This window comes from Canis lupus, chromosome 21 (genome assembly GCF_048164855.1).
Source record: "Canis lupus baileyi chromosome 21, mCanLup2.hap1, whole genome shotgun sequence".
NCBI classification, from domain to species: Eukaryota; Metazoa; Chordata; class Mammalia; order Carnivora; family Canidae; genus Canis; species Canis lupus.
Genome location: NC_132858.1, coordinates 5,408,882 through 5,435,656, shown reverse-complemented (window position 1 = coordinate 5,435,656; position 26,775 = coordinate 5,408,882). Strand labels below are relative to the sequence as shown.

The window sequence follows — 26,775 nt, the reverse complement described above, 5'->3', positions numbered from 1 at the left end:
ATGTTTCTTAGGCCCAGGTGCCAAACTTTTCTAATTGATCATGTACCTAGTCCCTGGGCCTATCAATTTACCATGATTTGATCATTTAAAAAAAATTCTGCTTCCTACACTATGCCAGGCCTTTCAGAGGTACTCTAGAAACATTTGTAAAATTACTTATGCTTGCCATTCCCATTTCATTAGTGGGGGCAATTGCAGATTGGCTACAATTACCTTTTGTTCAAGATTGTTTCAAAAAAGATAATATCTCTTAAATTATGTGCCCTTCAGTAGGAGCTTTACATTTTACATTTGTGAGCTATGTATATATTTTTTCCAGAGAGAATATAGTGTGCTTGGCTTTTTTTTTTTTTTTTTTTAAGATTTTATTTATTTATTCCTGAGAGACACAGAGAGAGAGGCAGAGACACAGGCAGAGGGAGAAGCAGGCTCCTCCCAGGGAGCCTGATGTGGGATTTGATCCTGAGACCCCAGGATCACACCCTGAACTGAAGGCAGACGCTCAACCACTGAGCCACCCAGGCGTCCCGTGTGCTTGGCTTTTCTGATCACAAAGGTAATATTTGGTAATTGTAAGCAAGATTCAGATAATGGTCTTCACTGGACTGTGGCCTTTAGCTTTTAGGAGCCTCCAGACAATTCCAAATCTGCAAAGGAGCTTCTTCTTTTTATTTAATCTTGCTGCCCTGTCATTCTTTTTATTATATTCTCTGCATCTTGAATTAGTTTGGCTTCGATCACTTCTTTCCACATAGCTTCTTAGACACTTTCTCTGAGATAGGAGCCTAGGATGCCATTGTCCTTTTGTTCAAGGATCATGTCTGTCTTGTTTGCAAATAGGAAGAAAGAATAAATAGTGTTCGCCATTTATTCTGCCAAGTCAACGCCTCCGTAATTCCTAACTTTTCTCTCTTTCTTTTTCTCTCTTTTGGCCTCATGATTTTCTGAATCTTGACACAGTGTGCTTTTCTGTGACCCATTAAAACCTTCATCTATGACATGGCTCTTTTGTGGAAAGGAAGTGGTAGACTTCTAAGACTTCTTCCTTTCCCTTTGTGTGTGGCAGAGATGTTCACTAGGCTGCCTTCTTGCTGCTCAGTGGTATCTGGTCCCTTTTCTCTGCTGCATTCATGGCTCAGCAACCTTGAGTGAGGTGAGACATGGCAGTAGTGACAGGCAACTGTCTACTACAAAGCTAATATTACTGACTTGTACCTTGCTTTTCTCTTGGGAGTTATTTTCCCATGAGGATGTTTGCATACTCCTTGTGTCCTTCTTTGAAACCCCTTTTATAGCTAACAGCAAACTTGGGCAGGACAGTTCATCAGGGAGAAGGTATATAGGCCAAAAGTAACAGGCCTTCTCAGTGATGGACAGGCCAGTGGCCCTCAGCTCCCGTGGACAGCAAACAACTCATGCACATGTCACCCGCAGCCATGTGGAGGGGATGTGGGTGTGGATCAGAGATAGGAAAGCACAGGATAAGCAGGCACTCCTCCTTGGAGTTATGGATGCACATCCAGCAGAGCTGGTGGCTACTGTTTTTCCTAGTTGACGCTAGGAAGACTGAAAGAATGTTTTTTATCTTAGGTTGAGGAAGGAGATTGTTGAATGAAAGTACATCTTTCTATAGCTGTTTATCTTTCTTGTCATTATTCTGTTTATTTAGATTTGAAGCACCTCTCCACTCTGATTTAAATTAGGACTGTCGGAAATCCCCTTACTTTTTCAGAAAGTCTATTCTGTGACTGTAGACTGTAGATGCTGGGTGGGCTTTATGCAGACAAAGGACCCACAGCTTCATTCACAAGCACAGAGGAATTGTAATGAGGAAGATGCTGGGTCTCCTTTTTGCTGTGTAACTGAGCTGGGGGCTAGGGAAGGAGCCCCTTTGTGAATCATGTAGGGGGTAGGCAGCTTTCTCTTTGTAGAGCCTTGTCAGTCTAAAATTCTCAGGGAGCGTTCCAAAGTGTGGGAAAAATGAGAGGAGAGTTCTTGGGTGGTTTTGTATCTGCTGGTTGATTCCCTACCTCCCTCATTTAAAACTAAATGTATATAATAGAGATCAATAGTAAAGTCATAACGGCAGCTACATTTGTTCTGCTCCACTGTGGTCTCTTCTGGAGGTCAAAAGCATTACCTTGAGGAAACTGAGACTCCTGAGAGTGATCTACTTGCCCCAAGTAGTCCAGGGATGGAGCAGCAGAGACTCTTCTCTCTGCCCTAACATCCAAACCGTGCCCCCGGCCCTGCTGCTGTACTACTGCCAACAGAACAAGACAGAACCCTCTGCCAGAAGGCCGTGCATTCACTTATTTCTCTGGCCTGGGTTTTCTCTTTGTCCATTTCTGTGGTGTCCTTTGCAAAGCTTTCCTTCCTTTTATTTTTCCTTCACTGCTGGCATCTGACATGATGCCCAGGGTGTGGAAGCAGGATTCTTTGCTCAGAACATCTTGGTTCATCTCTGTTTGACAAAATTTTCCTTGGCCTCTGTTTCATTTTTCTTCAATTTCCTCTGTACAATACTGCTGCTTTAGGCTGTAGTGAAGAAAAAGATAAGCCTGCCCAAATATTTGAAGAGATGTAAAGGAGGTGGTTTTTTTTAGCGAACAGTTGAGTGTGTAGCAAGGTTGTTGCCACACTTCTTGATGCCCTAGTGAGAGGGCGTTGTCTTCCTTATGACACAGTGGAGGCACGTGTATGAGTGGATGCAATCCGGGGCAGTCAAGCCGCCGACCCAGTAAGGCATCTTGTGTTGGCCACCCTGCATCACATTTCTCTGTACTGAACAAATGTGAGTCCAGGCCCAGTGCCATTCCCTCAGGAGGTCATAGTTCTCCCGTGTGGAGGGAAGAAATCCCCAGGTAAGGCTGCTTGGAGGAGGGCACAGTGAAGACAGAGGGGTGCTTTGGAGAGCCTGGAGTTGACAGGAAACCATTGCCGGGAGTTGGCCATTTGTACTTTCTGAAGCTGCAACAGGTTTCTGGAAGACAGGCCAAACACCTCACCTGGTCTAGGTCCACGCCATTTCTCTTGTCTCCTGTATTTCTCCCAGCCTCATATGGCAAGTTCTGGAGCCAATGGCCCTATGGATGAATAGCTTGGCACCTTTCTTCAGGGTGTCTGCTGTGACAGCTGAGGTCTGTCTTGTTGGCGTGTGGAATCTGAGAACACATCTCCCTGGCTTCCCCCTTCTCCCTTCCCCCTCCTTCTATGCCCCAATTAGAGGCATGACATATTCTGGGTCCATGGTAAAGTGATCCTCTTTGCTCCATTTTACTTGCATAAGCACCATCTCTCTGCCTCTGCTACTCTGAGTACTCCAGATCGAACCAGCATTATTAGGAATCCATTCATCCACATATACATTTGATGAGCATTTGGTGCCAGGCATTGTGGTAACCGGCATTCTCAAGGTTGTATCTGACATTATCAAACCAGTATCACTTGCAGAAGTTTGGGGTCACTGATGTGCCTTTGACCTGATGCCTGTTTTATAAATTTTTTTAAAGTAAAAAATAAAATTAATTTATGATAGTCACACACACACACAGAGGCAGAGACATAGGCAGAGGGAGAAGCAGGCTCCGTGCACCGGGAGCCCGATGTGGGATTCGATCCCGGGTCTCCAGGATCGCGCTCTGGGCCAAAGGCAGGTGCTAAACCGCTGCGCCACCCAGGGATCCCCCCTGATGCCTGTTTTATAAACTCCTGTTCCTCCTGAGTAATACGGTATCTCTTCCCCAAGGAGTTGAGGCCTAGATTTTGATTCTGACCTCATTCAGAGGGGGAGCCTGGGCCAGGCCCCTTACTGCCAGGCCTCATTTTAGTCTCAGCATTGGGAGTTAGAGCCCCCTCTCCCTCTTTTCTATTTGTTTGCTATTCCTAGCACAGATCCTTGGGATTGGCCCATTCACTGCCTCTGGCCTAGAGCCTATTCCAGTGTTGTCACTACCCTGATCCTCCACCCTTTCCCTGGAAGCAATGGCTTCTGTTCCTTCACAGCTTGTCAGCAACTGGAGATCTCAGGGGAGCCTCTGATAGCACACAGGAAGCCCCTCCCTCAAGTTCCAAAAAGACGCTCTTTAAGGATGTGAGTGAAGGGGGAATTTGAAAATAGAAAATTTTTCTTCATTCATTTTACCCTTTGAGACCAACCTGATGGCTTGAGACATGGCTTGAGGCAGTCCCCTTGGGCCCATGGTGCCAGGACTGTCTGAGTCTTTTCCAGGGTTTCTCCTGAAACCCTCTGGCTTATGTGGGCACTGAAGGCTCATGGGCCTGTAGGCTTGTGGGGCTTGGTCTGTCTCCTCCCTGAGCTCCCACATTAGAGGCACTTCTGGATAGACTAATCTTCAGAAAGAAGACAGAAGTGTTGCAGGCTTCCACTCGAGTGGGGCTCTGCTTTGAGGCTAGGGTGAACAGAACATCCAGAGGCTTAGAGGGTGGAGAAACATTTTATTCATTCTATTTATTTATTCCTTCACCTCTCATCTTCCCACCCACACCCCCCAAAAGAGACATTAAAAGTAGACATGAGGGACGCCTGGGTGGCTCAGTGGTTGAGCGTCTGCCTTTGGCTCAGGGTGTGATCCCGGGTCCAGGGATTGAGTCCCACATCGGGCTCCCTGTGAGGAGCCTGCTTCTCCCTCTGCCTGTGTCTCTGCCTCTCTCTGTGTCTCTCATGAATAAATAAATAAAAATAAAAAATCTAAAAAATAAAAAAAAAAAGTAGACATGAGGCTTGGTGGTTTGCTCACCTCCCTTCTGTAGGAGCTGCCAGTAGAAACACGAATTCTGATTGTCTTCATTGCCTTCATGTGACTTTCCTTTAATGCAAAATGATTTAGGAGGAGGAAAGAGGATTTCATTTGTTGTTTCCCTTACCACCTAGAGAGCTCACAGGCTGCTGCCTTGAAAGGGACTTGGGCATTTTGAGTCAAGGTTTTGCAGTGGATGGGGAGTGTTCCAGAGGGATAAAAACATTTATAACTTAGAGAGCTGAGAGGATTCCAGTTTCTTCCCTTCTAGTAGCTGGAGGTCGTCTTGGGCCTTCCAGAGACCTTTGCCACAGCCTTCTGTTGGCTGTGCGTGCCGCTGTCCCAGGCCACCCACGTCTAGGCAAAAAATAATCTCTGCCTTTTTACACAAGAATGAACAGTTTTTGAGACCTTTTCCCCTTTTTGGTGACTTACATCCATCTCAGCAGTTGACATGCATTTATTTAGGTGTTAGATTATTCTAAGCTGGAACACCTGGGTGGCTCAGCGGTTGAGCATCTGCCTTTGGCTCAGGGCATGATCCCGGAGTCCTGGGATCGAGTCCCGCATTGGGCTCCTGCAGGGAGCCTGCCTGCTTCTCTCTCTACCTCTCTTTCTCTCTCTGTCTCTCATGAATAAATAAATAAATCTCAAAAAAAAAAAAAAAAAAAGATTAAGCTTAGGCCTAGCTAAGGCAAACACATAGCAAACACAGCTTGAGAGCAATGTACACACAACAGACACATTAGCTGCTGTAACCTACAATCAGCCCTCCAGGCCTGGTTCCAGTTTTCCCTGGAGCTTAGTTCTGGAATTTCAGATTTGACCTCTTTTCTTAGCTTATCAATTCTCCTTATCCTTCTTATCCCAGGCAGGTGAAGGCCAACTTAGAAAACCCGCACGGCAAGCACAGCACGTTCACCTATGTTCTGAGGGGGCCGGGGGCTCCAATATGCAGATGGTCACAAAGAACCAGGCCTGGGACCCAAGTATTCTGCCACCAAATCCCCTGGACAGTCTGCAATGCTAGGTTTCTCCCTTAAGTGCTTATTACTTCCACAGAGATTTACCCAGTGCCTGCTTGGTTTCCTGTTCGGCTAGGTTTGGGATGCCAAGATGAATAATCTGTGGTCTCGGGCCTGGCAGTGGGGTGAGTTCCTTGCTGCGTCCAGCCAACCATGTCACTCAGGAGGTAGGGCTCTATTTCACCTTGTGAGGAACACGGACCACACATAGAAAACTGCTTGGCAACAAGCAGAATAGGCCTCTGTCCATAGCCGTGAACCTGGTCTGCCCATTGCTAAGAGGAGATAGTGGGCTGGGCTGAATGGTCCTTGGTCTCTGTGGTCACTGGACATGGCCTCACTGGTCACGTGGTCTGCAGCTGGTGCTCATCTTCAGGGCCACTGTGTAGCTGAGAGAGACTTGCAAGCACCCCCAACTAATTATTGAGTACTCGTGTTATAAGCCTCATGTTACCTGTTGGAGACACACAACAGGGAACCAGAAGGATGAAGGCCTGGTTGCCTGGCATCAGAGCAGATGGGCAGAAAGCCAGTGACTGTTTAATTACAGCTGTGATAAGTCCTAGGAAGAAAAGCATGGTGGGGAAGGGGAGCACCTTAACTGGGCGGGCTGCCACGTGGTTATCTGCCTACACAGCAGGCAGTTTTTAGGGACTCCAGCTCAACTCTCCGTCAACCGAAGGGGAGGGTGGGAGGAGCTGTGGCAGCCACTGTGCTCCCCTCACCTGCCCTGAGTCCCTAGCTAAGATTAGGTTCCTGGGGCTACCTGCAGACCTGGTGAGCCCCTTTCCACTGGTGTGCCCTAGGACCTCTGATGGCACTACTCTTGACCAGCCCCTGTGTGGTCACTGAGGTGACAGCAGTAATGCCCCTGGGGGCCAGGATCTGTTTCAAGTTGAATAAAATGCTTTCTTGCCTGGCAGCAGATCATCAGTTTGTGGATTATACGGGCTTCTTCTTTCCTCACGTTTATTGAGCATGTACTGTGGCCCAGGCTCAGCAGTCCTCTCCACAGAGAATTCAAGTCTTCTTAGGTTCTACTTCCCGGCCCCTTACCTGTTGCCCTCACTGAAAGAGCTGGGCAGGGATGAGTGCAGGGTGGGGAGATTGAGCCATTTCTGGGTCGCCCGGGTGCTTGGTGGCTGGGAGACAAGCAGCACCCCAGCTCCAAGTTCCTAGCCTTTTTTTGAAGGCAGTCCTTTAACCCTTCAAGCCCACCACTGTGGCTGCATCCAAGGGTCATTGCCACCTTTAGGCCAGGCATGTGTGGTCCGCAGGGGGCCCCACGTGTGGGGTACCTCCCTGTGAGTCTTCTGTGTCCCCCTCCAGTGCCGTTCTTGCTGGCCATTCCTAACCCTGGGTGGGATCCACATCGCCCCTCTGGGATGCTCTCAACTCTGCCTTGTGCAGGGATAACCAGATGTCCTAAGAGGTTGTTCCAGGGTCCCATGTCTGGGCCCAGTTCCAGGAGGGTGGCCCTACTGGTGGTCATAGTATTTCTTTTGTAGGATCATGTGAGATTGGGCCAGCCAGATGGTGCTGACGGTGCTAAGCGTGAGTGACTCAAGTTTTTTATATAGATGAGGTTATCCCCCTAAAATAGTTGCCAGGGGCCCCACACATCCTAGGGGCAGACCTGCCCCAGGACTACCCACTGGGCACTCCAGCTCTGCTTAGCAGGTCTTGGCTTACACCAGACACCAGGATAAGGGCCTATTGTTAGTTGCTGGGGGCCTGAATGGCACTTTGTTTTCTGCATTTGAACTCTCAGGCCCTGGCTTTTCTGCTGCTGCTGTTGCAACCATCACATCTCGGATGAGAAATCCATTCCCACTCTGACTTCACGTAGTTCTACTGAATATCCTGGGAGGATAGGGCTTTGAGCCAACTTGGGGTCTTGTGTTAGTTGCTGTAGGATGGGAGCTGAGAACAGAGGTGCTGAGAGCAGGGGCCTTCCCTACCAGCAGACTTGAGCTGTGGCAGAAGGACAAGTGGGGAGACCCCCCACCCCCTTTGTTCACACTGAACCAAGGAGCTAGTTGGCAGGGATCTAGGCTGGCCCTGACTTGGCAGGAAGGGAATGTAGTAGGAATGTGGGGCAAGCCGAGGCTGGGGACGGCTGGGCCACAGCAGAGGATGGGGTTTGCAGCTCTCCTTTCTTTTAGCCTTCTTGCTCTCCTCCAACTTGCATAAGTTTACCACTTTGCCCTCTTTGGTGTGGAAACGGGAGAACCATCCCAAGAATTGAAGGTGCACCTTTTATATTGAGGTCAAAGGAATGGAAAGGTGGAGTGGGGTCAGAGAGCAAAAAGGCAGGGAGCTTGTTTGTAAGATTTTGAAACCACAGCAAGCCATCTTTTCTGCACAAACTCCTGGGCCCTTTCAGACTGTCAGTTAAAGGGCATTGAGTCAGCCTCCTGCCCTGACTCAGAACAGAGGTCATGTCTCATTTTCTGCTCACCTCTGACGCCTCTCCTTACGTCACCACGTGAAGAAGTCTGTTTTATTTTAAAGGTTTTCCCTTCTCCCAGTCTGCAGGGAGTGGTCTCCTAGACAAATATCTCTTCAAGTGGGGTCCTTAAAACCCTTACAAGGGAGTCCCCGAGTCAGAATAATTTTCATAATGATACCAAGAGGTTCCTTGTCTGTTTCACTATGTTGACATTTGCATTGATGGTGCAAAAGCAGAGGTGGGCAAAACTGGTTCCTTTGCAGGAGTCAGGACAGTGGCAGCAGACTATCCGGCAGGCATGGAGCCCTTCACCTCCACAAGTTTGCTGTTCCAAAGAGCCAGCTTTACTTAAGAGTGGCCTTGACAAAGCAAGAAAAACATTCATTTCATTAACTCTATGCATGTGTACATGTCCTTCATAGCCTGTGTGGTGAGATGGGGAGTTACTCTGCATGCTGAACTACACTAGGTAGCATGAGGACAGGTGCTTCTGAGGTGGTTTGGGTAGCCAGCTGAATAGTCACCTTTTTCAGGGAATGTTGTTTTTACTTGAAAGAACAACTGGCAATTGTGGTTGTTCAGAGTTGGGTTATTCGATAGACTTTTTCTCAAAAAATGGAGTAGTGAACCTGTTGCTTCAAAGAAAATAACTAATAGCATTTATTGCTGATGATCATGGAGCTGTCAAGCCACAATTAGAATTTTGGAAAGCTTTTATCTAACATCTTGAGCTGGGCAGCTTTTCAGTCCTTAGACTTTCCTGATGATATTGGTGGTAGTATCACACATGTGATATCTTGGCATTTTATTATAAAATGTGTCCCCATCTTGAGCATCAGCATAACTCAGTGAACCAATATGTTTCCAAATGACCAGTGTGGTATGTAAGGTTACAAAATTATGTTTGGTATAAGGCCCATTTATTTTTTCAAGATAGGCCAGTGGATTTTAACATAACAGAGTACATTAAGGCTCATAGGGTTTCCTATTTCACGTTATCATTAATAACTTTTGGTCAAGTTTTGGTGTATTAAACAGGAGTATCCACCATTGTCTGAAATGGCTACTAAAATATTCCTCCCTTAATATATATATACATATATATTCCTTCTTTTGGCTAATACATATTGGGGGGAGTTGTCCATATTTTCTTCATGAGCATCATTTACTACAACAAATTGAATGTAGAAGCACAGATGTGAGAATCCAGTATCTTCTATTAAGCTGGACATTAAGGAGATTTGCAAAAATGTAAAATAATATCACTCTCCTCAGTGTTTTTAAAAATATAGTTGTGTTTTATGAAAAGTATTTGTTAACCTATAATATATTTATTATTATTTTAAAACACTAATCAATATAAATGAGGGTACCACATCCCAGAGTAACCTAGCACTGAATTTGCTTTGCCCACAGAAAGCTCTCTTCCCCTTACTAGAAGACTCTCTGAGGTCAGGGAGCATATAGGCTTCTTTTTTTTTTTTTTTTTTTCTTTTTCTTTTTTTTTTTTTTTTTATTGGTGTTCAATTTACTAACATACAGAATAACACCCAGTGCCCGTCACCCATTCACTCCCACCCCCCGCCCTCCTCCCCCTCCACCACCCCTAGTTCGTTTCCCAGAGTTAGCAGTCTTCATGTTCTGTCTCCCTTTCTGATATTTCCCACACATTTCTTCTCCCTTCCCTTATTTTCCCTTTCACTATTATTTATATTCCCCAAATGAATGAGAACATATAATGTTTGTCCTTCTCCGACTGACTTACTTCACTCAGCATAATACCCTCCAGTTCCATCCACGTTGAAGCAAATGGTGGGTATTTGTCATTTCTAATAGCCGAGTAATATTCCATTGTATACATAAACCACATCTTCTTTATCCATTCATCTTTCGTTGGACACCGAGGCTCCTTCCACAGTTTGGCTATCGTGGCCATTGCTGCTAGAAACATTGGGGTGCAGGTGTCCCGGCGTTTCATTGCATTTGTATCTTTGGGGTAAATCCCCAACAGTGCAATTGCTGGGTCATAGGGCAGGTATATTTTTAACTGTTTGAGGAACCTCCACACAGTTTTCCAGAGTGGCTGCACCAGTTCACATTCCCACCAACAGTGTAAGAGGGTTCCCTTTTCTCCGCATCCTCTCCAACATTTGTTGTTTCCTGCCTTGTTAATTTTCCCCATTCTCACTGGTGTGAGGTGGTATCTCATTGTAGTTTTGATTTGTATTTCCCTGATGGCAAGTGATGCAGAGCATTTTCTCATATGCATGTTGGCCATGTCTATGTCTTCCTCTGTGAGATTTCTGTTCATGTCTTTTGCCCATTTCATGATTGGATTGTTTGTTTCTTTGGTGTTGAGTTTAATAAGTTCTTTATAGATCTTGGAAACTAGCCCTTTATCTGATATGTCATTTGCAAATATCTTCTCCCATTCTGTAGGTTGTCTTTGAGTTTTGTTGACTGTATCCTTTGCTGTGCAAAAGCTTCTTATCTTAATGAAGTCCCAATAGTTCATTTTTGCTTTTGTTTCTTTTGCCTTCGTGGATGTATCTTGCAAGAAGTTACTATGCATATAGGCTTCTGATTGGTGGTTAAAAAGCAAGCATATAGAATTTTTATTTGTGTGAGGATTTTAACTTTTTTTTTTAATTTTTTTTATTCATGAGAGACAGAGAGAGAGAGAGAGAGGCAGAGACATAGGCAGAGACACAGGCAGAGGGAGAAGGAGGCTCCATGTAGGGAACCTGACATGGGACTCTATTCCAGGTCTCCAGGATCAGGCCCTGGGCTGAAGGTGGCGCTAAACTGCTGAGCCCCCTGGGCTGCCCGGATTTTAACTTTTCAAGCTTTAACATACGTTACTTTTATTTTTTATTTTTATTTTTATAAAGATTTTATTTATTCATGAGAGACACAAAGAGAGTGGCAGAGACACAGGCAGAGGGAGAAGCAGGCTCCATGCAGGGAGCCCGATGCAGGACCTGATCCCAGACCCAGGGATCACGCCCTGAGCTGAAGGCAGATGCCCAACCACCACCAAGTCACCTCGGCATCCAAATATACATTAGTTTTAAAAATTCATTTTTATGATAGCTTTATTTGGGATATAATTCACATACTGTAAAATTCACCCTTTTAAAAAAGTATATAATTCAGTGGTTTTAGTATATGTAGTGTTGTCTAACCAACACCACTATTCCAGAACATACTCCTTACCCCAGAAGGAAACACTATGCCCATCAGCAGTCACTCTCTGTTACTCACCCCTCTTCTAGCCCCTGGCAACCACTAATATACTTTCTGTCTCTGTGGTTTGGCCTATTCCAGACATTTCATATAAATGGAGTCATATAGTATGTGGCCTTTTGTGTCTGGCTTTTTTTCAATTAGGATGTTTTCAAGCTCACCCACTTTGTCACAAGTAATAGTACATCATTTTTTTTCCTTTGGCTGAATAATATTCCATTATATGGATATACCACATTTTGTTTATTCACCAATTGGACATTTAGCTTATTTCTACTTTTTGGTTATTATGAACAATGCTACTGTGATCCTCTGTGTACACATTTTGTGTAGACATAAATTTTCATTTCTCTTGTGTATCTATCTAGGAGCTGGGTCATATGGTAACTCAGTATTTAATCATTTGAGGAACTCCAAACATTTTCTGAAGTGGCTGCATCATTTTTTAAAATTTATTTTATTTTATTTTTTATTTTATTTATGAGAGACACAGAGAGAGAGAGGCAGAGACACAGGCAGAGGGAGAAGCAGGCTCCATGCAGGGACCCCATCGTGGGACTTGACCCTGGGTCTCCAGGATCAGGCCCTGGGCCGAAGGTGGCACTAAACTGCTGAGCCACCCGGGCTGCCACTGCATCATTTTATATTCCCATCAGGAGTGTGTGAGGGTTCCGATTTCTCTGTATCACCACTAATACTTGTGGTTATCTGTCTTGTGATTATAGCTACCCTAGTAGGTGTGAAGTTTATCTCATTGTGGTTTTGATTTGCATTTTCCTAATGACATTGAGCATCTCTTCATGTATGTATTGGCCATTTGTATGTCTTTGGAGAAATATCTGTTCAAATCTCCTCCCTATTTTTAATGAAGTTGTTTGTATTTTTGTGTTTGAGGTGTAAGAGGGTTTTTAAAAAATATATATATTCTGGATATTAAACCTTTAGAAGATTACTTAATTTGTATAAACTTTCTGCCATTCTGTGTAGTTGTCTTTTCTCTTTGGTGTCCTTGAGAATACAAAAGTTTTTTATATTTTGATGGAATCAATTTATCTGTTTTCTTTGGTTGCTTATATATCTTCTGTCATAGCTAGGAAACCAAAGCCACAGAAATTTATATTTTATTCTAAAAGCTTTATAGTTTTAGCCCTTGCATTGAAGTCTCATCCGTTTTGTGTGAATGTCTATAAATGGTGTGAGTTAGGGGTCCAACTTCATTCTTTTGCTTGTAGCTATCCAGTTGTTACAGCATCATTGCTGAATTGTTTTTGGCACCCTGTTGAAGATCAATTGACTGTAACTATGAGGGTCTTAAGGGCTCTCAAGTCTATTCCATTGATATATGTGTCTATCCCTATGCCAGTACCACACCATCTTGATTACTGTAGCTTCCTAATGAGTTTTGGAATTGACAAATATGAATCCTCCAACTGTGTTCTTTTTCAAGATTCTCTTGGTTGTTCTGGTTCCTTTGTATTCCTTTATGGATTTTAGGATCATCTTGTCAATTTCTATAAATAAAGTAAGCTGCAATTTTTGTTAGGGTTTGTATTGAATCATTTTGGGGAATATTGCTATCTTAACAATGTTTAGTCTCTGATCCATGAACATGAGATGGCTTTCTTTTTGTTTAGATCTTCAAATTTTTTCAATGATATTTTGTAGTTTTCAGTGTACCAGTCTTGCACTTCTTTTGTTAAATTTGTTCCTTGATGTTTTGTTCTTTTCATGCTTGTCTTACTGTATATTGATTTAACTTTGTTGTTTAATTCCTCCCTCCTCCTCAACTAGACTTCTCCATAGGGCCTGGCATTTTGGTAGCACAGTGCACAGAGTAGAGATTTTCTTGTTTATTTTTTGTTCACACTGCCCTTGTGAAGGAGGCATGGTCTTATTGTCCCTGGCCTAGTAGTTGAAGAAACTGCAGCCCGAGTGCAAGGTGACTTGTTTCTTGGCACAACATTGATTAGTGGTAGCAGAGGTAGGATCAGGGTTTTTCTGATTCAGAGCCCATTCCTCTTTCCAGGCATCATCCTGCATAGGACTGACACTCTACTTTTTTTTTTTTTTTTAATTTATTTGAGAGAGAGAACATGCGTGTGCATGTGAGCACGAGCTGAGGATGGTTGTGGGGGAGGGGCAGAGGAAGAGGGAGCCCTATATGGGGCTCAATCTCTGGACCCCAAGACCATGACCTGAGCCAAAGGCAGACACTTAATGGACTGAGTCACCCAGCCACCCCTGACATTCTGTTCTTGCCCTCCGCCCCCCGCCAGTGGTTGTGTCTCTACCTCTCATATTGAGCCCCAGGGTATGAAGGGAAGAGAAGGAATAAGGTTGATATCACAATGGCTGACCATTGGGGTCACTTTTCTGGACATCTTTTTTTTTTTTTTTTTTTCCTGGACATCTTTAATGTGCCAGACTCTCCTAAGTATTTCCAAAATATGTAACCTAATTAAGTTCTCAGAGCAACTCCACAAAATGACTCAGATCCCTCTGCATTTTATAGACCAGGAGGTGAAAGTTCAAAGAGTCACGGAAACTCCCAATCAAAAAGTGAGTTACATGTTCAACGCTGTTCCAAAAGCTCCAAGTATGGTGCTTAATGAAGGAAGGTGTGGGGAGGAAGGAGGGAATGGGGGCTTTCTTGGAAACTGTGAGGGTCATCAACATCAGGTTTGAACTGAATCAATCCAGAAGCCTTTGCTCATTGGCCTGGAACTGGTATCTCAAAATGATTGGCTTGCTGCTCCTTGCTGCTTTCTCCCTCTTTGCTTCTCCAGAACACTTGGCATCATTTTCATTACCCAACAGCCATTCCTTATAAGTTTTTTGAATAAATGAAAGACATTCTACCAGCTGCTTTGCCCCATAGAAGTCATAGAACCTCACTGCCTTTGTGGCTGGATGTGGGGTGATATAGAAGAAAGGGGGACAAGGCCGTTAGAAGGGTCCAGCTGTCCTGCTGCTGTGAGACAAAAGGCATGGGAGAGATGCAAGCTCTGCCTCTTGTTGGTTGCCTCTCTACCTCCAGAGCAGAGCACAGACAGATATGGTTCCTTCTTGGTGTCTTGGACATCTGGTCTGTTATACCCTGGGTCTACAGTGTCGTTTCCACATCGGAGTGACCCATGAACCAGAACAGCACTGAATATCTTTGCCATTGGTTTAACTGAGCCAGACCCTTACTCTCTATCCCCATTTCTGTTTTTCTACAGTAAGAAAACAACTATGAAGTAGTAGTCATTGGTGGCCTTGGCAGTATTTTACAACTGTCTAGAAAGTTAATTGGTGCAGTTTTTGATGCTGGATATTCTTCTTAGATTGAAAGCAGTGGCACAGATGATTATGTTTCTCTTTGATGCAGTGAGCTTGCCTTACTCCCCAGCCTTGTTCTGGCACCTGCTGCCCAGCCATGCCAAGCTGTGCATGGCTGTGAACACGCAAAGCCAGGTGGTGTCCCTATCACACTGCTCCCTCTTCCTGAATGCCTGCCCTTCCTCCTTTCTCTCCAGACCACCTGTCCCTCTTCTCATCTTTCAGGCTCCCTCCTGTGATACTCTTCTGGGTCCTCGATTCCCCCTTTGCCTACCATTAGCTTAGAGCTGACACCTGCCGCTTAGGCCATCATCCTATCTACATATTTCTATCTGATAGTATCCACCACACTTCATTTGGCATTTTTTCCCCCTTGATTTATTTTTTTTAAGATTTATTTATTTATTTATTTATTTATTTATTTATTTGACAGAGAGAGAGTGAGCAAGAGAGAGAACACAAGCAGGGGGAGGAGCAGAGGGAGAGGGAGAAGCAGACTCTCTATTGAGTAGGGAGCGCAACCCAGGCTTGATCCTAGGACTGCAGGATCATGACCTGAGCCAAAGGCAGATGCTTAGCCAACTGAGCCACCCAGGCGCCCCTTTCCTTTTTTTATTGATGTATAATTGACATTATTACTTTCAAGTATAAAAGGCAATGATTCACTGTGTATGTATTGTGATACAATCACATTGTCTAGTTAATATCCATCACCACACAGGTATATATTTGTTTTTCTTTTTTTTTATATATGTATTTGTTTTTCTTGTGATGAGAACTTTGAAGATCTACTCCCTTAGCAACTTTCAAATATACAGTGTGGTATTGTTTACTGTAGTCACTGCTGAGCAATTCATTTCATTTCTATATGTGTTTAGTCTTCCCTGACCCTGAGTGCCTTGAGGGCAACGACCACCCCTCTCCCTCCATCATTCTGCATCCCCACTGCCTTAGAGACAGCTGGGCAGGCTGCACTGTGCTAAACGGAAAACAAGGTGCTGCTGCTGGCAGTGATGGTATCCCTGCTGCGGTCCGGTTATAGCCTGTGAAGTGTCTACTGCAGGCAGAGCTTCGGAAGACCTGGGCCAAAGCTCAGGCAGCTTCTTTTTTTTTTTTTTTTTTTTTAAGATTTTTATTTATTTATCCATGAGAGACACACACACACACACACACACAGAGGCAGAGACACAGGCAGAGGGAGAAGCAGGCTCCATGCAGGGAGACAGACATGGGACTTGATCCCAGGTCTCCAGGGTCACGCCCTGGGCTGAAGGCGGTGCTGAACCGCTGAGCCACCCAGGCTGCCCCATTCTCAGGCAGCTTCTAATCTGGATGAGTAGACACCTGTTCTAAAGGTTCCTGGTCTTTGGCCTGATCTCTGTGTGCTAGAAATGAAGCATGCGCAGAGGCAGTTGGGGCCCATGAAAAGCGTTCCAGTACCACTGGAAGTTCTCCCCGACCCCCTCCGACCAAACCTAGGGCGGCCTGGGTCCTCTCAGCTCTCAGAACACTGCCCCTGGGACTATCCCCACTCAAAGCTAGGTTACTTGCTTCCTTGATCTTGTCTTGACCTGGATGCTATGGGGAGACAGGTACCAGATTTCATGGCACCTCTGTGATGCCTGTGAATGTCCAGGAGCTTACAGATAAAGGAGGGCATGTACCTAATCATCTAACGGGGCCGGTTCCATTACTAATTTTTCCCCTTACCCTCGTGCTTCTTTTGTTGAGTTCCTCAATGCTGGGAGATTTAACAAAAGTCGGAGAAACAGTAGAATGTTAGGATATATTTCTCCTTCTCATCTACCCTATTCTCTCATAAAGAAGGTTCTACTTTTATGAGAAAAATTGGGAACAGTTGGAAGTTGAAGCTGCCTGTTCATAGTAATCAGATCCATTGACCCCCCACAAATAACTCTACAAGGTATGGGTTGTCAATCTCCATTTACCAATGACCAAAATGAAACTTGGAGGTTAAGGGACCTGCCCAGGGTCACACACACAGAACAGAGCTACGACCCACCCCAGGTGCATCTCACAGCAAAGCCCTGTTCTTCTCTCATGCTCACTCGTCCTCATGAGCAGCAAGTGTCACCCCCACTCTGTAACCCGTGTTGCCAGCATACTAAGTATTTGGTGAAGGCAGTCCTATCTTTCCTGATTTCGGCCACTCACCAAGAGTTTCTGCCTTTCCCCAGGTAGTCTCCAACTGTCTAGTCGTAGGACCTGTTTCTGCACTTATGTTAGGAGGGTCTCTGCTCCCCTTTGTCAGGGGGGTAAATGTTCCTATTCTGTCTTCATCCCTGTGGTGTAGGGAGATTGAGGTAAGGTGTGTGCAAGTGCTGGACTAAGATCTCTAAGAAATGTCCCTCAGACCAATCTTGCTCTTGGCCCTGCCCCTGGATGAGACTGAGGCCTGTGTGCCAGCCTGAAGCCAGCTGCTCCCTCTGGCTCACCCTCTCAGCAGGCCCATCAGCTAGGTAGCCAGTCTCAAGGTGGATGTGGCACTGTTCTACCTTCAGCTGGGATAGCCATCCTGGGTGCTTGACCTGATGCCAGGGGGAGGACAAAGCCCTCCTCAGCTCAGAAGTCAGAGCATTGTATGCAGGGAGCCTCTGTGGTTTCCTACTTCGGCATTCCAGCAGACCCTCTTACTCTTACTGTTCCTGGGCAGGGCCCTTCTGGAGTGTCACTGGCCACCTCGGGGATCTGCAGCTGCCTGCCTTTGTCAGGGTTTATTAGAGGTTAGCCCCATTCCTTGATGGACTAGAGGGGAGGCAGAAAGCTGCTTGTTGGGGCAGCCCAGGTGGCTCAGCGGTCTAGCGCTGCCTTCGGTCCAGGGTGTGATCCTGGAGACCTAGGATCAAGTCCTGCATCAGGCTCCCTGTGTGGAGCCTACTTCTCTGCCTGTGTCTCTGCCTCTCTGTGTGTGTGTGTGTGTCTCTCATGAATAAATAAATAAAATCTTTAAAAAAAAATAAAGAAAGCTGCTTGTTGTCAGCTCTGGAGAAAGCTGTAGGCAAAGGGGGAACAGAGTACCTGTGCAGGGTGAGGGCCTGGATCCAAGAGGAGTAAGCAGGTTCCCTCCCATGCTGAGTTTGCATTTAACTTGTGGGTCTCCCAGAGACTCCTGACATTCAGACTTCCACCTGACTTAGAACCTCTTCCCAGGTCAGGCGTGCTGCCCACATTTCATTAGCAGGATCATCCTTCCCACTTCTCTGGATGCCACCTGCCTGGTCTAGGATTGAGCACTCAGAAGCAGGGAAGGCATCTCTGACTAATTAATCTTGGGTTCAGGAAGCTAAGCAAAGATAGAATAGTGAGTTATTGACTGTGCTTCCTCCAAGCACTCTTATCCGAGCTAAGCCACTGCTGGTTTTTATTTTGGTGATAGCGGGGTGGCATACAGGGGGTAGGCACTCTATCCCTGTTCTGGACTAGAGTGGTCTCTGGGATAACACTATGTTCAATGTATTGATCTGAGTGTTGTTTTTTTTTTTTTTAAGATTTTATTTCTTTATTCATGAGAGACACACAGAAAAAGGCAGAGACATAGGCAGGGGGAGAAGCAGGCTTCCTGTGGGGAGCCTGATACAGGACTCGATCCCAGGACTTTGGGATGATGACCTGAGCCAAAAGCAGATGCTCAACCACTGAACCACCCAGGTGCCCTGATCTGAGTGGGTTTAATATTATATTTAAGCATTTAAAAACCTTGCTAATGAAGTCAGACCAGGCTAAGTGCTCACAAGAGCCACTAGGTACCATGTGCCCTTGTGAGGAAGCCTGTCTCCTGGCCCCAGGGCAGAAAGGACCAGGATATCTCCAGATCTCAAGGGGACAACCTGAGACTTATTGAGGTCTCAGCAGGAGGAGAAGTAGGACCTCAGAGTCCTCATTTTTTCTTCTGTCAAAGCCTCTGCTCCTTTCCTTAGGCCAGAAGCTCTCTCACCTGGTTGGCTCTCCTGTCCCTGTCCCTCTTTCCTTTGTAAAAGCCAAACACCATTGCCCTTTAATCCTTCCTGCTAACCTGTAGGCAGTAGTTCTGACCGCCCTCTCCAAGCTCACCCCTGACCTGGTTTTGTTTTTTTCCCTTCCCTCAAACAAGCTGTTCAAGGTCTATTCCTGAGCCAGAGATTGGCTCACAAGCAGCTCTCTCTCCTCTGAGCTGTAGGGAGGGGATAGTTTAGAAAGTCATTGACAGAGGCTTAATCTAGAAAGTCAGTTATAAACAAGAAGCGGGCAGAGGGCCTAGATTTGGGTATTCCGGTACCAGGAACACCATGGCCTCTCTGGGACTCTGCAGACCAACTGCCACGGTAAGAGGACCCACCTCTCAACAGTCCCAGGTACTGTCCTGGGTGGGGGTGTGTATGCAGTGTAGTTATTGTTTCTCTTCCTTTGGAGCTTGGCAGTCTATTTTTACTTAAGAAGATGGCAGAGGGACTCTGGGAACAGTCATTGGAGACAGGAATCCAGGGGACGAGTGTGCTGGATCATTGCTCACAGGCCTGTGGGGACAGCTCTGGTCAGGTATAGGTATTTGACGAAGGAGCTCAAAGTGGACAAACCCTACATGACAATGAAAATGGATTCTGCCTGAGACCTTGGGGACAGAGGAAGATGTGCCATGGGTCCAGAGCTCTGGGCCAGAGTTCCTTTATGTGGTGATGAAGTTGGGGGAAAGGCCATGTGGTTCCCTTGACTAGGGCCCCTTGTGGAAATGGTGATGCAGCAAGTGGTCAGGGGAAGGGTCTGCTCTGAGAACAGCACCAGGCCAGGGCTCGGGAGCCCACATGTGCTGTGCTCCAGTTCCTTGGCCAGAATGGGCCTTGATGCTCTGGAGCTGCAGAACAGGGAGGCCTGGCTCTCCTTTAGGAATCTGGGAAGTAGAAGGGCCAAGATCAGATCTCTTCAGGAGGTGAGTTTATGATTATGTCCTAGAGAACAGTGAAGGGAAAGCACGAAACTACCCAGTTTTCAGGAGAACGAATCTCTGGCATTTGAGCAGAACCTGTTGCACAGGTGTAAAGGGACAAAACTTTTGCTTAGAAGAAAACCTTTCCCTTGGTTCGGGTGGAGGAGAAACTAAGGGCACCAGATGGCTCCTGGTTATCTCTTACTGCAGCAGGCTAGATTCTCCAGGTCATGGGATAAAGATTCAAGAAGGGAGTAACTCTGTGTGTGTGTGTGTGTGCGTGTGTGTGTGTGTGTGTGTGTGTGTTTCAAGGAACAGGTGAGAAGGAGGACCTACATCTCCCTTTGCTTAACAACATTTGCAGAAGTTGGTAAGAAATGTGCCTTTTCTCCTGGTGTTCTGGACCAGGGATGGAAGGGTGTGGCTTCTAGACTTTCTTTCCTGTTGGGTGACTCAGAGGGAGACCTGTCATCAGGAAGAAGTCAAAGCAAGAGGACCATCGGTGCTTACTAATCTGAAGGGCTGGATCTGGAATGATCTCATTTGCGGACTTGGTCTGCTCCTGACTAGAAGGAAGCAGCAAATTTCCTGAAGGCAGGGACCTCTTCTCTCTTGTTCAGCTGTTATCTCCAGTGCCTAACGATACCTGGCATGTTGCAAAGGCTGTCACTATTGAGTGAATGAATGAATCAATGAATGAACACTTTCTCTGCCTGTCATTTCACTAAATCTCTCCAGTTTCATCTTTTTTTGGTTCCATACCAGCCTTCTCACCTGATCAGCATCTACTTGGTGTCACCCAACCCTGACTCTAATCAGGCAAGACCATGCTCACAGGAAGAGGCTATCTCCCTGTTCTTCCCTCCACCACTGGTCCACACCAAGCAAGCGGGTGCTGATGTCTTGTGGGCCAGGTGCCACCCACCTCTGCTGAGGCCTCTGGGGTGGTTCCCTCCATGCCACTTATGTAGCTCTTCTCAGCTGCTTTACCCTTCTCCAATTTCCCTTTTCCCCCAAGTGGTTCCTTTGCTATGCTGGCTGTTTAATATCCCTTACATTTCAAGTGTGGTAGTCTTGTCTCCTTACCAGACAAAGTTTAACGAAGGGAGAGGCCCTGCATTTGTTACGTGATCCTCTGTCCCTCAAGTGTTTCTTATGGGCTATAGGTTCTCAATAGACATTTGATGGCTCCAATTGTGTGAAATCTAATCCTAGTCCTTGGAATACATACTATGGCTTCTAGTTTACGAAACCAAAGAGGGTCAATCTGAGGTTTCTCATGTGGCAGGTTGCTAAATTGTCAGCCATCTGTGCTGGGGGATCAGGCTGTTTCATTGATGGATTAACAGGTGCCAAACTGTTTTTTATTCATAATACCTCTGACACCAAATATGTGGGTTTTTCCCCTCACACAAACCAATTCTTCAGTTCTCTGCAGACGCCAAAGGGTATCCCTCAATTCAATTCAGTTCTGACACTACCCAGAGTTAGTGCAGACCCCATGGGTGAAGGGCTCAGTCCCACAAGACAGGGGACACTACATAAAACTTGGCCTTCTGGACCTCTGACCACCCAGCTATAAATTGGAAATGACCGTAATCCTCTCCTCAGGTTTGATAATTTTTTAGAACTGTTCGCAGAACTCAGAAAACTACTTTCTTTACTATTACCAACTTATTGTAAAGGATACAGATAGACAGCCAGATTAAGAAATACATAGGTGATGTCTGGAAGAGTTCTGAGTGTAGGAGCTTCTGTCCCCATGGATTGGGGTGCACCATCCTCTTGGCATGTGGATGTGTTCACCATCCTGGAAGCTCCCTGAGCCTCACTGTTTGGTGTTTTTATGCAGGTTCCATTATGTAGGCACAGTTGATCAAATCATTGGCCATTGGTGATTAACTCAATCTCTGGTCCCTCATCCCTCCAAGTGGAAGTGAAGCTGGAAGTTCCATCATTCTACTCATGTGGTTGGTTCCTCTGGCAAGCAGCCTCACCCTGAAGCCATCTAGGAGCCCACCAAGCATCACTACTTTAGCATAAAGTCAGGTGTGGTTGAAAAGGGCTTATTATGAATAAGAAAAGTTGCTCCCTTCTCTCCTACCACTCAAGAAATTCAGAGGGTTTTAGGAGCTCTGTTCCAGGAACCAGGGAGGAAAACCAAATTTAATAATTCTGTTATCACTATATCACACAAGTGCAGAGAGGCAGAGTGATCCCCAAGGTCATTTGACGAGCCCGTGGCAAAGCTAGAATTTGAACCTAACTTTTCTGACTCAAAGACTTTGCCCTTTCCATGGAATTACAGCAGCATCTGGCCCCCACCTCCACTTCATCAAAGCTTCTCCTGCCTGACCTCACAGTGGCGGGGCGGGGGAGGGGGAGCAAAAGGGTCTGGCTGCTTTCCCCTTTATCCTTCCAAAGCCCCAACTCCTGGGACTGTTGACACAGTGAGCTGCTTGAAAGAACACTGTGATGTCAGGCAGCAGCAAGGAGTTCAAGAAGTGATGGGGGTCAGCAGATGGGCCTGGAAAAAGCTCCATTTTCCTTGTCTGTAAAATTGAGGTAATGCCTGCCCTTCCTTTGAGGCAAGGTTGCTGTTAGTAGCAAATGACAGTATCTTTCTCTCTCTTTTTTAAAATTGTATTTATTTATTCGAGAGAGAGAGAGAGACAAAGAGAGAGGCAGAGAGAGTGACAGAGACAGAAGCAGGCTCCATGCGGGGATCCCAACTCGGGACTCGATCCCGGGACTCCAGGACCACATCCTGGGCTGAAGGCAGGTGCTAAACTGCTGAACACCCAGGGATCCCTGAGAGTATCTCTTAAAGTACCTTATAAATGGCAGAGAGCCAGAGGTATATTGTTGTTGAATGTAATTACAGTACATAGATTAACAGCTCAATAAAACTGTCAAATGAAACAATACTCACCTCCTAAGTGTTAGGAGATGACCTCGTCCAGCGGTCTGGCACTATACAGACACATACAGCTGTAATTAATTATTGTTTTCATAACTATTATAACATATGACCTCTTCCCTCAGATGCAGGGTGGGTGGCCCTGAGGAGACTTCCTGGAGTGGGTTGGGATGTCCCTTTGATTTGGGACTAAGAAGATAAGAAAGGCAGTCTGTTGCCTGGGACTTTGGTAATTCACTTACTATCTTAGGTCCTGAAAGCCTGTCCCTCATGAAGGCTGAAGTTCTTAGCTAGGATGTGTTTTTCTTCCCAGGGAATTCTCAATCTAATTTCTCAACACTGAGGAGAAAGTATATTCATTTTTTTTTTTAAGATTTTATCTATTTATTTATGAGAGACACAGAGACAGAGAGAGAAGCAGAGACACAGGCAGATGGAGAAACAGGCTCCATGCAGGGAGCCCGATGTGGGACTCGATCCCGGGACCCCAGGATAACGCCCTGGGCTAAAGGCAATGCCAAACCACTGAGCCACCCAGGGATCCCCAGAGAAAGTATATTCAAATGAGCATATCCCCTGCTATCAGGAGAGCATAAGTGTGAGTCTCGGCGAATCAGAACCTGCTCAGTAGGTGAAGGGTTGGAGCTGCCAGAGTTCCTGGCAGACACCATGCTCTCCCTTCCCAGGGCGTGCACAGCAGGGTAAAGGCCACTGGGAGCCTCTGGTCACTTCTGCCGAGTTCCAGAACATCCTAGGGGAAGGTTCTGTCTGCTCCAATCAGCTGCGTACTCAGTCAGGCTCCCACCACTGTGACGGAGCACAGTTAGCCTGCAAGGGAAGGCTGTGATAGAGAGGGTGACACAAGTGTGACGCTGATCCAGGTAGAGGGGGGAGGAGGCTCTTCACACAGTGATGGAATGCCCAGGGATGGCTGGGGCGAGTGTGATGGTTTGGAAAAATAGTTGGAGATTGATAAGCAGGAAAGGGAGAGAGTGGTAACTAATAACCTAGCTGGGATGGGAGCCACAGGAGGCCCCTGGGAATTAGTGCCCTGAGTGAGGCACAGTTTGGGGTGACAGGCAGACTGGGGTATGGGTGCCTTTGGGCTTGGAAGCCATGGCTAAGCTATTTATCCTGATTTTCTGTTTCCTTACTTACAAAGCTGGGGCCATAACACCTGCCAGACAAGGTTTTGGATGATTAAATGGAATGATGTGAAGCACTTAATGCAGTGGCTGGCACCCAGTAGCAAGCCCAGGTATTATCAATGGTTCTGACACTTTGCCATGTGTTTTGGTCATGAGGATGCCAACAATAGCGAGTGCCTACAACTCTGTCTTGGAAAAGCCTCTAGTCCAGTTTTTGTGCTCAAATTCCAAAGCAGAGGGTGAAAGGTCAGATCAGGGGGTCACAGAGATGTATTTTTCTGGGGTCAAGAACAGAGGGAGCAAGCGCAGCAGCCTCACGGTCGTATCCTGTCTGGGTTGCTGTTTACTTTCTTCCCTCTAGGAATTGAAGCACTTTGCCTTTGATTTTCCTCACTGTCTCCTTGACTCATAGTTGGACACTCTGGTGAGTGTTTACCCAGAGAACCAAGTTTTCTAGTGAGCCAGGTTCTACCTGTCCTCCCATAGGGGTATTTTGGGGGTGGTGGTGGTATCTAACAGAAGAGCGGTAAGGGCTGGCCAGGTATAGTGGAGGTCACACACTGATTCTGTGAAATTGAATTAATCAGGCAAAGCAAATCAGGCACTGAACCAGGGCAGTCGAGGCACTCAGGACAGACAGCAGTAGGAAGCCATTACTTCCAGGTTGGGAGAGGAAACAGTGTTTCCTCTAGACTCCAGAGATGGTTGGAAACATGGAGGCAGAAGTGCCCAGCAGGGACTGTCATAGTGGCAGGACACACCTCCAGTCCGTATTGGCATCTAACCCCATAGAGAGTGAGGAAGATACACCCATGCTCTCCTCCACCCTCCTCTCCTGCTTGTGCCTCCCCGTGGCTGAACATGCATGCGGGAAACCAGCCTGCAAAGGGAGTCTTTCACAGGTCTCAGATTCCCTGGGCACAGAGCTAGAGGGATGTGGGGAGGTGAGCAGAGCCTAACCAACCAGGAAGCCTCTCCTAAAGGCCAAATCTGTGTGGAGACATCTACTCAACAGGCATGACAAGCAGAGGAATGAGGGCTCTGGCCTCCTGTGGGTCAGAGCAGCTGCTATTTTTTGGGACGGCACTACCTCCAAATCCAAAGTAGTCACTGTAAAGTTGCTCCCGTTGATGGTGGTAAGAAAAGAGGCTACAAGGCAAGTGGATCCAAGAGATGAACTTTATTGCAAGCACCCTCCGCGAGGTTCCACGACTGGGGGGGGGGGGGTTCCCGCTGGGAGGGAGTTGGCAGGGTCCTTTTATCGGGTTGAGGCAGGACATAGGCTTGTGTCCATATTAGGTAAGGTATGGAGGTTATGGGGTGGGAGAAGCCCGTGATGGACAGTTCCCAATTGTGAAGTTCCTGGGTGGAAAATTTCAATTTCCTGGTGGTGACCTGGAGGCCGCAGTGAAAGTGGTGGGAAAGTCCACCATCTTGGAGAGGGTTGGCGGGATGATCCGCCATTTTGGAGCCCCGGTTTCCCAGCCTGCCCATCAGTCACCAGTTTAAAATTTGTTCATCGGGGCAATTAGGAGAGATATGAAACGAAAAGCATATGGAGTGGAAAAAAAATAAGTAAAAGTATCTTTATTTGCAGCTGACATGATCTTGTGTAGGAAAACCTAAGGAATCCACTAAAAACCCATTAAAATGAATAAAAGAGTTCAGCAGGGTTGCAGGACATAAGATCAATATACAAAAATCAATTGTATTTCTATATAGTAGCAGTGAGCAAATTGAAAATGAAAATAGTGTCATATAGAATAGCATCAAGAAGAATAAAATTCTTATGAATAAATTTAACGAAAGAAATATAAAACCTATAACAGCATAAAACATTGTTGACAAAAATGTAAGAATACCTAAATAAAAGGATTCCCCATGTTCATGGATCAGGAGACTTAATACTGTTAAAATAGCAGTACCCCTCCAAATGATCCACAGATGCAATGCAGGGTCACTCACAATCTCAGCTGCCTTTATTTGCAGAAACTGACAAGATGATCCTAGAGTCCCCATGGAAATGCAAGAGAAGCAGACAGCCGAAATAATTTTGGAAAAGAACACAGTCGGAGGACTCACACTTTCTGATTTCAGAACTTTGTACAAAGCTACAGTAATCAGGACAGTGTGGTGCTGGCATAAAGACAGACATATAGATCAATGGAATAGAATTGAGAGTCCAGAAATAAATCCTCACACTTACAGTCAATTGATTTTTGACAAGGGTGCCAAGACAGTTTAATGGGGAAGGAATCGCCTTTTCAACAAATGGTGCTGGAACAACTAGAGGTCTACATGCCAAAGAATGAAATTGGACACCTACCTTACACCACAGACAAAAATCAAAATGGATCAAAGACCTGAATGCAAGAGCTAAAACTATAAAACTTTTAGAAGGAAACATAATCATAAATCTTTGTGATGTTGGGGTAGATAGTGGTTTCTTAGCTACAACAGCAAAAACACAAGCAATAAAATAAAAAATAGATCAATCAGACTTCATCAATATTAAAAACTTCTGTAGCAGCTAAGGACACTGTCAAGCAAAAAGGCAATGCAATGCAAAGAATGGGAGAAAAATTTTGCAAATCTTATATCTGATATGGAACTTCTATCTAAAACTTTTATCTAGAATATTTAAGGAATTCTTATAACTCAACAGTAAAATAGACAAATAATCCACCTTAAAAATCCAGAGTCCCTGTTTTTCATGACAGAGTCATAGGATCGAGCCCTGTGTCTATCAGGGAGTCTGCTTGTCCCTCCACCTCTGTCTGCCCCACGCCCCCATACCACTTGTGCTCACGAGTTCTCTCTCTCTCTCTCTCTCTCTCTAATAAATTAAACCTTGGGATGCCTGAGTGGTTCAGCAGTTGAGCATCTGCCTTCGGCTAAGGGCATGATGCTGGAGTTCCAGGATCAAGTCTCACATCGGGCTTCTTGCCTGGAGCCGGCTTCTTCCTCTGCCTAAGTCTTCTG

General features: G+C 45.9%; 1 protein-coding gene across 3 annotated transcripts in view; it reads left to right on the top strand.

Moving 5' to 3' along the window:
- PC (pyruvate carboxylase) overlaps positions 1–26,775 on the top strand; it is a 101,658-nt gene that overhangs the window by 32,653 nt on the left and 42,230 nt on the right. The window contains exon 1 of one of the 3 annotated variants that reach the window (XM_072790062.1): positions 18,971–19,126. The exons of 1 other annotated variant lie outside the window; for it this stretch is intronic. In XM_072790062.1, coding sequence (XP_072646163.1) covers positions 19,091–19,126 — 36 coding nt within the window. In that variant the 5' untranslated portion in view covers positions 18,971–19,090. One more of the 3 variants, XM_072790061.1, reaches the window with a different exon arrangement.